Consider the following 14,204-nt stretch of genomic DNA (forward strand, 5'->3'; position numbering starts at 1 on the left):
TTCTCTCTCTTAGCCACATACACACAATCACCACTCCTTATCCAGCAAAGAAGTCTTTGTTTGGTTTCTTACTGTCAAAAAACAGCAGTGTTGGCCAAACTCAGACCTAGTTAACTTCAGCAAATTTAGTACAGTAAACTGACTTTCCACTGGGGCCCAGGACTATTGCATTTTTGTAAAAATACCACCCATCATTTTCTAGTTGTTATGAAAATTTTAAAAACATAATGTCTGAGTCCTCAAGAAGTGGCAACTTCTGCACATACTGTTTTTTCCTTGTAGGCAACCTCTTCTGCAAATACTTGTATGTTGTTTTATTTGAGTTCAGAATTCAGCAGGGCCCTGCTAGGGAAGCTTTTCTTGTGGTTTACCATCTGCTTCCCTGCAGCAAAACACCTCTCTGAGCTTCCCTAATCTCATTTTTAATTAAATAAATTATATTTCTAGGAAATGCGTAGACCTGCCAACTTGAATTCTGAAACACATATGCACCTAAAAATAAATGATCAAAGTGACATATTTTAAATACATAGAAATAACTGCATAGAAATCAACTAAAGTATTTTCAAGGTCCTAGCCTCCATGGGGAAAAGTACATCAAACCCTCAGTTTACAATCAAGTTCAGTGACAGAGTAGAGAGAATATAGTTTATTTTAATTGTAGAAAGACATCAGGTAGGCAGCTTGATGAGTAAAAGGATGAATCTCTGTGTAGAACAGATAGGTGGTTGCAGGATAAGTCTCTGGAGCTTATCGCTCCATTTAAATAACCCAGCTGACCTCATCTGAATTCAAGCCTAAATCAGGAGGCAACCGGGTCCCATTGCAAGGATTTTGCTACCGAAGCCACCAGATGAGTACTTACAGCTGCAGCCTGGGTCCCATGCAAGCTCCGGAGGCCATTTTTTCAAGTCAGAAAGCTCCTGGCTTCGAAATGAGGCTGCTGGAGTTTGCCTGGGACCCAGGCTGTAGCCAGACTATAGTGACCCAGCGGCTTCGGCAGCAAAATACTTGCGGCAGGACCCAGCTGCCTCCCAATTTAGGCTTGAATTTGGATGAGGTAAGCTGGGTTATTTGAGCTGCGCGATTAGCTCCTTTATCTGGAAACAGTATGAGGAGACAGGATAAATGTCTGTACAGTTTAGTTAAGTGATAGTAAATAGGTAAGTAAGTGCAGAATGAAAAGCTGAAGGGGGGGGGGATACTGTGAAAATTATAGTTCCCAGGACCAACAGAAAATGCTAATAAAACCAAGATAGAGGATTTGAAAAATGGAGGGTGCTTTGCCTTGAAAACATACCTGGCCTTCCTTTTAGTGGAAGAAATTATCTTCCAACTCTCTCTAAGGGGTGAAACAGACTGCCTCTTTGTGCTGGCTTCTGGGATGCTTCAGAGCATGGTGTTTTGACACTGCATGCTTTGAAGTCACCTGGAAGCCAGTGTCATGCCACCCAACTGCCCACACATAGACTAGCTTCAGGAGCAATCCAGTGGAGCAGCATTTACAGAGGGAGGGAAAAGCCAGCTTTTTGCTGGCTCCAAAAGGAGCGGCAATTTGGCGCTCCTTTTGGGGTCAACGAAAAGATGGATTGGAGCCATGGCGTGCAGTTGCAGCAGCCCCAACCTGGCTCTCTCAGGGACAGCTTCAAGCCACCCCTTTTGGGTGGTCTGTTTTGCTCCTTAGACTGTCTCTCTAAGATTCTCCTGCATAGAACCACACAATTCATACAGGTATGCAAAGCAATAGACAATTTGTTAGACTACTGAGTTCATTAGACTCAGATAAAGAAGATGTGTCTAGTGTCACCTCTTGCAACTTCTGCCCCTAACTTAGAGCTGGCTGTGCAGAGAAGGCAGAGTTTGGCCAGCCTAGCAGCCTAGCCAATCAAATTGGAGGCTAGAGAGGATAAATTAGGTCCATTGGTTGGCTGGTACAGAACTGAGTTTAGGAAAGTAACCTAATATAAGGGCGGAGTTGGTCCTGGGTAAAAATAACTATTGTTCTCTGGAGAGTGTGTTGGGAAGTAAACTGTAACTGTAACAAAGTGGAGCCAAGAAAGTAAGACCTGGTAGTAACAAGTGCATAAAATATTTCAACAAGTGAAACATTGTTCAAACCATTGTTCAAATAGTTTTATTATTCTTCACCTACAGGCTTGTCTGGGACTTGAATAACTAACCATGCTACTGACATTTACAAATAAAGAAATTTGTTTCACTTAGAAGTTGCTGTACACGGGAAAAATAAAGTAACCGTCACACATACGTGGTAGTGTCACAAACTAATAAGGATTTTTTCCCCAAAAAGTACAAGTGCTTGTCACAAATTGGGGCCAACAGTGAGATAGAAAGGCCCATGGTGCTGCCATGAAAGAAAAGTAATTAAAGGAAAATAGGTGGCCTCTCACAAACTGGCGACAGCAGCCGGATAACAAAACCCCATAGGGCTGCCATCTGAGGAAAATAGTTAAATGACTGCGTATCACACTGGCCTCTGGGCCCTTATTGGTCTCTTTGCTCTTCCCCTCTGGCGTGCCTCTTCCATAGGCTTTAACTAGTTCTCACCCATTACTGAGGCCAGGGAGCAGTAAGAGGTAATGCAATGTCTCTGCTGAGTCCTATCTTTTCACATAAAAGGTTATAGAGTGTGCCTGAAAATAATATTTGTTTATTTCCATATTCTTTACTTAAAGTAACTTCATCTTGCATACCAATATTTTTAAGTGCCTCTCCTGGCGCAAAAACTTAGCCATTGACGCAAAACGTTTATAGCTTTTTTGCTGTCTTGGCTGGTGGGAGGTAGTTAATCCCCTGTGTGCTTATTCTCCGTTGATGTTTAGTTACTAATCTGGGGATTAATATTTGGTCCCCAAATTTGTACTGTATTTCTGTACTTCTTTGAGATGAGACGCTTGTGCTTTGCTATGCACTGAAGAACAAAGGCAACATTTGTCTTGAGTCTCAAGGTCCCATGCTTCAATTCTGGCCATTAACTACATATGGTTGGAGCAAAACCCATCTTGGGCCTCAAGTAAGTGCATACTTTTAGTAAGAGTTTCTGAATGACTATTTCCCAACTGAAGGCAAATAAAGAACACACATAGCTATGAAGACATGGAGAGAAACACAACCTTGAAAAAATAGAACTCTTAATTCTTACTTGCCATAGAAGGAAAAAATACAGAAAATATTCTAGGCTTCACTTTCTTGCTATGCAGCAGCACCTCATATTTGTATCCAGGCTCAATTTACTTTTCACACTGGTTGATCTCTGCAAGTGCATTACTAACAGTTCAGCCTCCCTTTCAGCAAAAAACCCAAACAAAACAAATTGACATTCTGAATTTTCCCAAGAGAATCATCATTCTTCCCTATGGGTCTTGGCCCTGCTCCCTGGCTACTGATGGTTTTCTGATTTTGTCCTGAGCAAAATCTCTTGGTGCTGAATCACAAGGTGTTAGAGGAGGCTACTAATGTTGTAACACACTAATAATGTAATGCATGCTTAAGGACTTAGGGTGGTCCCAGACAGCTTTAAAACAGAGGCCCTGCCTTCATTGTAGGAGCTAACAAAAACATCTAGGAACAGTGTAGGAAGGGAAATAACTTTCACAGCATAAATAAACATGAACTCATAAACAAATTTACAATAATAAGAAAGACACGAAAGGCTATTGAGCAAGACAAGGGAAATTAAAAAGAGAACGACACAACGAGAACAACTCAGATCACAATCACCAACTCCCCACTCCTTAATATAATTATTTCATGATCTGATACTAGCAAAGCTGAGTCTAATAAATGAATAAAGAGATGCAGAAGGAAATAAGTGGCTATATAACTTAATTGACCTCATATAATATCTTACCCTAAGCCCTGTGACTAGAGCATCCTGTGAGATTCTTGCCACAGATTGCACAATAGATCTGTCAATGAGTAAATCCAGCTCCCCTCCTGCATAGCACCACTTTGGTGCTTTTGTTACTGACATACTGTTAGCCTTATTTCTGCATAGAGTGAGCCCTCTACATTCATTGGGGTTGGGGACACAGGACCCCCATGAAAGTGGGAAAATGTGAATTAAAAACCACAATTTCTTTGGCCTGAGAGAACACCTCTTTGGGAATTTCTGAGTCCTCCAGAACAACTCTGTGGTCAATGCCCACTGGATATTGACCACAGAATTTTGTTGGAGTGCCTACAGACGCCTAGAAAAATGTTTTCCCTAGGAATCTGTACCCCCCCCCCCCCGTGCAACCTCTAGTAATTTGCTTCATTATTTTGAATTCAGTCTTAGTAGCAACAGTAATGCAGAACATAACTGTTGAGTTTTGTCCTATGGTTGCTTTATACTATCATTTACAATCAAGCATGCAAGTCACTTATATGTTAGGCTGATTCTTACACCTCTTGAAATCCCAAGGATTGAAGGAACTAGTGAAAGAAGATAGGATACAATGTGGAAGGATATATTAAGTAGAAAAAAATCAGGGTTTTGTTGTTGTTTTTTAATAAAAAAACACATAACAATCAAGTGCCCTCACCTTGTGTTAGCACAAGCCCTCTCTTCTAATGTAAAACCACCATTTGATAGAATGCATTGGCTTTTTAACACATTCTGAACTTTATTTCAACCCTGTTCTGTTCACTGTGTTTCTGTGATTCATTTTAGCAATGTGAGACAAGCTCAGGGCCAGAATTTCAAAGGTATATGTGCATAGATGAATTAGGTTCTTTCCCATTTCCCTGTAGAATGTATTTACAGTTCAGCTAGAAAACAGGGTGGAAGGAGGAAAAGAAAAGTATACAACAATGGAAAATGTGCCCACTTATAATTTCTCGATCTCCTGACTCACTGAAACTCAAATGAGAAATTCAGAGAGGAGACACTAATGGGAATTTCCCTGCCAGTTGATGTAATGTTGATTTGTAATGGATTCTGTTAGCTGGTCTGCCTGTGGGGGACATGTGCCCTGACCAAGTAAATCAGAGATTACATGCATACATCCCATTGTGCTCTGTTTTTAAGGATTACTGTTATGTGTGGAGCTAAAAAGTCAACAAGGCACTGTTCAATACACAACATAGAATTAAAGTAAAGCATAGTGTTAGAATAAACCAACTGGCAGTCAGCTATTCTTTTTTTTTTTTTTTTTTTTTTTGCATATACTGTTTTAATTCTGTTTTTGTTTGAATTGTTGTATTTGGTTTTTTAATCTTCCTTGGATGCTTTTATTGAAAGAAAGTATAGAAATCTCTAAACATATACACATATGCATGGGCACACACACAAAACACATACACACACTTTTCTTTTTCCTGCAGGCTTTACCTACATGTATCAAGACATACTCATATACAGAAAAATCAAATTAAGGTTTAGAGCCTTTTCTGTCTTCCTTGGTTTGTAACAGTGCTGGGCTTTAGATTAATAACATCTGTATGTGAATTGTGTTGATGTGGCTTGAATATTTGCCTTCCCTGTACTAACCTTCAAGTCTGATTTTTCACTCCTTAGTGTGGCTAAAAGCCCACAAATAGAAAACCAGAAGCTAATGTTATTTTATAATTTCCAAACTCAAACGTGTTGCCATTGGATTCAATGGAGATGAAAGCATACAGGCAAACAATCTAGGGCCCCATAGGAGCCTTGTGACAAATCTGTGCTGGAATTTAAAAAAAACAAAAACCAGGATATTATATATAGGGATTTATTTACTTTTTGTCTCCCACCTTCTTCACACTTTCCCCTCATGCACAGAATTCAGCTGGTAGGTTTGGACTGACAGTTCCTTAATGGCAAAGAGTGATCTTACTCCCAAACTGTTGATTCTGTTCATACACTCCTCAAGCAGATGTTGATAGTTCAGCTTCTTCTCATTTTGTGTCACCACCTCAAATTTGTAAGTTATAATCCAATCATATTGGAGCAGATAAATGTCCACATTTTACAGCCAATCAGAATGTTTTGTCACAACATGAGGAATCAAACCACTGTGTTCTAGCCCAAGCCAGCAAAATTTGTTATATTGCAAGGCAATCAACAATAAAACTATCTGCTATCCAGCCATCAGTTTTATTAAATTGCTGGGTATACATCTCAGTGAAAACCTGTTGCAGAGAATTCTTGTTAAATTCAATATTTGTTTGTCTAGCAGCAAAACCTTGTCTATGTCTACCCAGAAATAAACCTTACTATTACAGTGGGCCTTACTCACAGAAAGTGAACATAGCTCTTGAACCTAAACATTCTTGTATGTTCTAGTCCAAATGGATTCTAAAAATGCATGTATATGTTTTAGTGACTTTTAAAAATTTAGAGTCATGCTTTCATTCTTATATTTCTTTTCTCTCTTGGTATCAAGCTGCATTTATCTTATTTTCACAAGCTGTCTACTGTAACAAACAGCAAAATATGGGCTGGTGGTTTGGATTTGGCAATTTGCATTGCTCCCACAGGTTCCAAGCACTGACCTACAGTCCCACCATTTAACCATTTACTTTTACCATTCATTTGCTGTGTTTTCACTCTTAAATGTCAGCACAAGTCAGAATTCAATTCCACATAACAGTTTTTAGGGCAGAGAGATTTTTTTCCATGTTAGCAGCTTCCCAAGCTTTAAATACTCATTTTCCTCTTCTCTCTGATGAGAAGTAACAGAAATTAAGAATGTGGTCAAGATGAGAGACCTCCACAGGCCTTATCTGAATCATGGAACCAGTTCCCCAGTTGAAGAAGAATAGCAAATGATAGAGATACTTAACTATTTATTTTAGTTCTATTTATCCAGTTAAATCCCACCCACTCAAAAAAACTTTTCTCTTCACATAATTAAGCATATATCTTTCCTCATAGATAAAAAAGTGCTCTTTCTCTCTCCCTCTCTCTGTTATGTGTGTGACCAAGAAGGAAAGAAAGAGAGAGAGTGGGTTGAGATAAAAGTGATAAGTAGCCTTTCCATCACCCTTCAAGCAGTCTATTCCATTTTGGAATATCACATGGCTGTTCTTCATAATTAGAAAGAAAACAAGGAAAAATTGTGGATAGCATGTGAATTGGCTCTTGGAGTGGCAATTGAGATAACTGAAGAAGAATAGCTCACAGGTTTGGGCCAAATAAGCCATTTCTGTGTACCAAACTTGCTACTACCAAGAAAGTATCTTTGGTGGGTGGTTTTCAGGAGTATAATGCTTGTTGAGATATATTGCTTATACAGAACAATCTTCTTATCCTTTCTGAAATATAGATCCATTTGGGAAGGCAGACGAAAGAGAGCCACTCACCAATGCTGTCAGGAGTGATTCAGCTGTTATTGGAGGTAAGATGTTTTTCAAAAAGCTGAGCAAGAAATGCTTTCCTAATATGGTTGATTAGTATTGGCTCATATCTACTGATGATTGTCCTGCAGTTTTGTGTGGCAGTTGCTATTATTAAACCTCTGCAGTTGTTGTTACATGCCTTCAAGGTGTTTCTGATATATGACAACCTGAAGGCTAACATATTACAGGGTTTTCTTGATAAGATTTGTTCATGGGCGTTTGCCTTTGCCTTCATCTGAGACTGAGAGAGTGGAACTTGCCCAAGGTTACCAGTAGGTTTCCATGCACATGGCCAAGCGGGGATTTGAACCCTGGTCTTTAGAGTGCTAGTCCAACACACAAACCACTTCAGTATATTGGCTTCACAGTGCTTCTCAAATTTCTACCAACAACATATTTGCATTAGAATTATGCTCTTATAACATAGTACCTTTGAACAATCCTCACCATTTATTCCTGAACACCTTCCAATCTTTCTATTATACGTTCATCAATAAGGGTTTGTAATGGAACATTGCTTGTCCTTCTGTATCATTGCATGTCAAAGCAGTGAATAACAAAGCTAGAACGATTTATTCTAGAATAACTCCAAATTTTTCAATTTATGGTTTTTGAATGGGATAGTTCCATCCTATATACAGGCACATGCATGTCACCACCTATTGACTAATATCAGCTTGCGCTCCCACATTTTTTCCCATCCATGGGGGAGGAGGGACAAGAACCAAACCCCCATGGATGGGAAGGACCTGCTATACTTGTTCTGGTCAACTAGCTGTGAAGGGATATTTGGTCACTTTATATCAATCCCACTTTGCTCCGAGAGAACAAAAAAAATGAGTGGAGAAAAGCAATCAGGGTTCCAAATTATTGATGCGGAAGACTCACATTGACAGTAGGAAAGGCTTCAGATTGGTTTTGATACACTGATTGGGTAGGTCAGTTATCAAGCATCCAGGACAGTGAGTACTATCATTGTAGAGATCTCACTGGCAAGTTCAGGTCCATGTGCTGTAGAAAGGAAGGTTCACAGGGCAATCCTTTCAGTGGGGATGGGAATATTCAAAGCTACCAAGCTGCTTTGCAACTCAAACTAGCAGGACAGAAGATAGAGAGGAGAAACAGCAATATATTCCCTTCCCTCTTTTCAGTCTTCCATTCTCATACTTTCCTTCCAGTTGGAACCAAGTAGAAAGAGAAATGTATACCTCCCAATCTGCATCTTCCAATCAAATTTGAATCCTCAGCATCAGAAACAAGAGTTTCCGAAGGCTAAGAGAGGACATCTGAGGCACCTCTATCATTTGCACCTCTATCATTTGCTCAGTAGGGCAAGTTCAATTGATCATATAGCCCTGAAGATACTTCAGTGTTCGATATTAATAGGAAAAAGATTTATTAGAAACAATGTTAGAACCCAGAAAGAGAAAGAGCGAAAGGTGGAAAGAGACTGACAGACAAATATGATGCAGTTGATGGTCTGCTCACAACTTCTGAATACTCCTTTAGTTCACTGCACTGCAGAATAGACCCAAGGATATAACTACAAGTCCAGCCACTTAAATGAGAACAGTCTCATGTGTTCTTGATGAATCATCTGCTTTGACTTAATCCACTGTTATCTCAAAGCATCATAAAGCAATGAGTCATCAAACTTTATGACCCATTGGCCTTCGTAATTGAATAGCATGATTTAGAATACACAGAGGAAAGTAATTAAACTAGCACCATAAGCTTCACCATTCTAACCCAGTAGCCTAAACAACCACTTGCATCTGGATAAGCTTATAGGTCTAAAATCCAACAAATCCCCACAAAACATATGATACAATTATAGTCAAGAGCTCAAACCACTATACAATATGATCTGCTAAGCAGTGTCAATATGGATTAATTAAATGATCAATGTTTAAAGTGTCATAACAAATTTATGTCATTATGCATTTATTAAATGATCAATTTTGAAAGTTTCATAATAGAAATATTATCACTCAGTGAATCTACATAGGACCTATATAGATTAATTGAGTAGATTAACATACCTCTATTCTTGTAGACCTTTTCTTTCTAGTAACTAAATTTTGAGCGATGTTCAACATCAGACAAGGGATTTTCATCTACAAAGCAGAAGGGGAACACTCAGAAGGTGTAAGAGAAGGGGTTAATCTGTTCCACCAGCAGTGTCCATTTTGCTGATCTGATGATTCATAATGACTATGTCCTTGTACCACCAACTGCTGTTAAGATGGCTAAGGACCTGATGAAGTTCAATCAAAATTGTCTGTTTCTCTAGTGAAACTACAATCTAATCTGTATTGCAGAATTAATGCAGTTTGACACCACTTAAAATGGCATGGCTTAATGCTATGGAATTCTAGGATCTGTAGTTTTGTGAGGTATTTAGCCTTCTCTGTCAGAGAGCTCTGGTTCCACAACAAAATGCAAATCCCAAGATTCCATAACATGGTGCCATGGCAGTTAAAGTTTTGTCACACTGCATTATTTTTGCAGAGCAAATTGGACCTTAAACAGGACAACCAGGTACAGCTGTTTTGAAATCTCTGGCCCAAAATACCCAGGCTGAAAGAAGTGGCTTCTAGTCACATTGGAAGCAAGCCATTTAGACAATGCACATATCCAGTGTGGTCAGAAGCCATGCCAAGGATGCCTTTAGTACTTTAGACCAGAACAAAAAGAAGCCGGGTTGGGGCCAGTAGCCACTGCCTACTTTTAGAGCAGGCCATGTGGTCACCATAGACTTGATCTGCTTATGGCAAAAGGGGGGCTCAAGCCGTGTTTTCCCAGCCATCTATTTCACCCCCTGTAACTGCAAATACGGCTTAGTTATAAGGAGAATCTTAACTTTAGAAACTGTCATGAGCTTCCCAACATAATGTGATTCCACCCAAAGTGAAATCTGTGCTGCTAACTCAGTTCTTGCTTTGTTTTTCCTTTCATGTCTATGTTTTCCTCCTCTTCTCCAGGTGTTATAGCAGTGGTAATCTTCATCATCTTTTGTATCGTGGCCATTATGAGCAGATTTCTTTACCAGCACAAACAGACACATCGGAGCAGCCAGACAAAGGAAAAAGAATACCCAGAACATCTTGAGAGTTCTTTTAAGACTGATATTGACTTGCAGAACACAGTGAGCGAGTGCAAAAGAGAATACTTCATCTAGAAAATTCTCTAGCTCCTTGTTACACTTTGGCATTTCTTTGATTTTGATGGTGGTGGTGGTAGTGATTTATTTTATTCTTTACCCATCAATTTCTTTTGAATTACCCCACCCTTTTGGAAAGAACCCACTTTGCACAGAAGAGAGCAACTGCAATGTCTCTGTTTCTTTGTTCAAATGCACCACAACAGTTAATGCTTAACAGTTCAATCAACTGTGTGTTTTATCTAAGTTCCTCCTAACATGCATGGTTGATCATTTAGTTTCTGGTTGAATGTTTAGTTTCTGGGCAGCATTTAATTCGTCATTTCATATCGGACCTGAGTGATATATACTAGAGGTAAAGTGTACCAGCTAACTATGTAGCAACACAGCTATTGCAACAAAGTAGTGGGAAAGAATATGACCAAATTATCTCTATTTTTTTTAAATGTATGTTTAACAGGAGCCAGATTGGTATAATAATTTTGTTTCATGTTGGTGGTGCTGTGATGATTTTGCAAGTTGAAGATTTGGAAGACTTTATCCCTATCATATCCTTTTCTAACCTTTTAGTGTGACATTTTGACCTAAAGGTTCCTTTTTTCTCTTGTCTTTACAAAACAACTTTGATGGAAATGGTGCTCCAAATTAATGCTGGGTCAAACTATTTGTACCAGAAATTTTGGCCAGAGATTGGGTAAAAATGTCCCCTCAAAGATATTTCTAATCTTTTGTGGGGCTGGGCTGGGAAAATGGTAATGCATTTTTCTTTTGCAATATGAGAAAATGTTGTCACCACTTCACTCTGTTTCAGAGCTGCAATAAGCAGTAGCACGTTATCTTTCCTACTCCCCACTCTTTAAGAACACCAATGGCAACAATCTTTTGTGTTGTAGTGGTATTCCCACTGATGTGATCTGTTTACAGTGGGGAATACTAATAGGCTGCTTTTCTCTACTACTGTTTAACACCTTTGCTGCCTTATATCTATCACGGTAAATCACATGTCCCCCAAATATTAAAATTTTGCCACACATAAAAATCACCCAGACCACAGCAGCACCCACTTTCACATAATATAAATGGCTCTGTGAAAAGTGGGAGTAGGTATTTGGGCCCAACATTTGTCCAAAGCACCCTTCAATTGCATCCTACAACTTGTCAGTGCCCTGTGATGGAACATTTACAGCACCAGGTAATGCATGGAAAGTAGCACCTTCAGTTATCAAACATTCTAGGAAGTTATTAAGGGTTCTGCAAAAACCTAATTTGAACAAAATTGTTAGTTGTGCTACTTAGAACTGGGACCTGAACATAATTTGGAGGCAAGAAGCAAAATTATTAGAATCAAACTTTTATTTGAATTTAATAAATAAAAGCTAGAGTTCAGAGAATGGACAACAGATCCCTAAAACATCTTTAAAAGTATGCAAAAACAAAACAAAAAAAAAAAACTTTTCCAGAACATAAGGCTAATATCAAAATCACCCCTTCCCTTTCCAATAGCATGCAGTTTTACACACAAGATAGAATGTCAGGGACCTTAAGACCCCTGTATCCCACTATCTGCTGTTAATATTTTATATCTCTTTTGATCTGTGAACTCTAGCTATGACACTTGATAATCTGAATATTTTATAATTTGGTATGTGAAGTGCGTGTTTGTGCACACATATACCCAGAAGCAGATTTTGTCTAATTTGTGGAAATATTTAAGAACTTGGCTGCTATTCGTGTAGATACTTATAGCGTATAGAAGTCTAAATGGCACAGGTACTTGCCGAGAGATCCTTACTTCCTCAAGATTGGCTATGAAAAAAATCTAGAATTTCAGATTGACAATATGAGTGCATCCCTCTCTGCTATAGCAGAAGTAATAGAGTTGCAGCCTGCAGTGGTTGAGGTTAGTGCTATGCTGAGAAGTTACTCGCATTTTTTCAACCAGTCTTATTGAATCACTTCCATTGGTTTAAGAGAAGAAAGGGGGATTCCAAAAAGCAGATTTTGTTTTAAAAAATCATATCACTTTTACGTATCTTAATTATGAGGTGGGCAAGGACTCTTTCTGCGTCTTCCTTTTATTGTACTACCAGATCTTGGCAGGAACTCCCCACACTTCAATTAAAACCCAGAGGTAGATAGCCTGAAGCAAGATCTCTCCTGGTTCTTTTTTACACCAAGAAGTGTGAGCTGTCAAGGAAACCGAAAATGGAGAGATGTGTAATGCAGGGGATGGGAAATCACACAACACTGTCATCCACCATAATTGAAAAGGTACATTGAAAACCACAACCAAAATATTTAAAAACAAACATAGAAGCAGCTAAAGTGTACTAAGAATGATCCAGAAAAATAGAAGTCATAACTGCATCTTTAGCTTAACAACCAATGTCTGACATTGGAACTAAGGCTACGAAGACATTGTGTCTCCCACCTTGAGGGCAGGAAGTAGGAATAGATTCCGCTGAGGGGTATATGACATGTATCTCAGGAAGACCTGCAATATTCAGCTTGTAATTTTCAGACCTTGAGAAAGGCTTTGTAGTCCTTTCTTGTGAGAGAAGTTGATCATTGCATGTCGGAGTAAATCTCTCTATACCAGGGATGCATTTTATTTTTCTTATTTCATTATTGCATGGGTGGGGAATTACAAATGTTTCTCCCTTCTGGTTCAACTTGAAACCATTTTTGTGCATTTCTCATTATTTTGCACATTTCTGGGTCTTTCTACAAAAATTCTGTTTATGGAGGGAAAACGTTGTTGTTTTTTTCATTGTTTTGCATAGATAAGGATATTTTGAGGGGAAAACCCCACTGAAAATGATTAATTGAAGGGTGAAAAATCTCAAGGCAATTTGTAAGCCACCCTGAAAACTTTTGTGGCTGAAGAGAAAGGTATAAATATTCAAAATAAATACATATTTTTCCAGATATCCTTTCTTATCAAGGATAATAAAATTTGAACATATTATTTATATCACTATTGTATATGAAAAGGGAAAGAAAAAAAAGTATCTCACACACTTCACAGCTGCAGTCTGAGTTTCCTAAATAGGGCAATTTTTCAGCATTTATACTAACCTTTAGCAACACTTCAAATGGCAACTTGTTAGGGATTGAAATTTTTTTAAAAAGTGTGAAAAATGAATTTTTCAAGTGTCAGATTACCCTGACAGTTCACGACTTATTCTGTGCAAAATTTGTTTCTTGTCCAGAAAACACTGTTTTCTGAGCTAAAATTCCACATGTGAATTTTGCATACATCTTTGAAAAATGTGTGTGTGTGTGTGTGGGGGGGTGTTAAGACTTTCTGACATGGGGAAGAAAATTGCTAAAATTACTTATTGCTTCCTTTTGCAACAAAATTAGCAAAAAAAAAATTAGATCACCAACTTGCCACCTCTTCTGGGGATATGTTTATTGCCTGCAGACATATAGCTTTGGCCCTTTCCAGTCCTAGATTGTTCATTCACCTTCTCCTGAGCAATTTTTGCCATTAATGTCACTCCATAATTCTAGGGGTTGTTGTTACTGTAGGTTTAATTTCCGTGAGCATCTTACTATCGTTCTGTACCTTAGAATATATACCTCTGCTTCCATCTATAGGATAATCAGAAAAGGGGGTTGTTCCCAGAAACAATTAGTATATTTCCTCTGTAACTAAAAATGCTTATTGCATCTTAAGTCAGAAGACCAATGAGCCTTCCAGTTAATTTTTTTATAT

General features: G+C 38.6%; 1 protein-coding gene across 1 annotated transcript in view; it reads left to right on the forward strand.

The window, feature by feature from the left end:
- Positions 1 to 13,726, forward strand: part of CNTNAP5 (contactin associated protein family member 5) — a 479,983-nt gene extending 466,257 nt beyond the window's left edge. The window contains exons 23-24 of the mRNA XM_042445209.1: positions 7,248 to 7,319; positions 10,305 to 13,726. Coding sequence (XP_042301143.1) covers positions 7,248 to 7,319; positions 10,305 to 10,501 — 269 coding nt within the window. The 3' untranslated portion in view covers positions 10,502 to 13,726. The remainder of the gene's footprint in view (positions 1 to 7,247; positions 7,320 to 10,304) is intronic.
- Positions 13,727 to 14,204: the final 478 nt, after the last annotated feature.

This window comes from Sceloporus undulatus, chromosome 1 (genome assembly GCF_019175285.1).
Source record: "Sceloporus undulatus isolate JIND9_A2432 ecotype Alabama chromosome 1, SceUnd_v1.1, whole genome shotgun sequence".
NCBI classification, from domain to species: Eukaryota; Metazoa; Chordata; class Lepidosauria; order Squamata; family Phrynosomatidae; genus Sceloporus; species Sceloporus undulatus.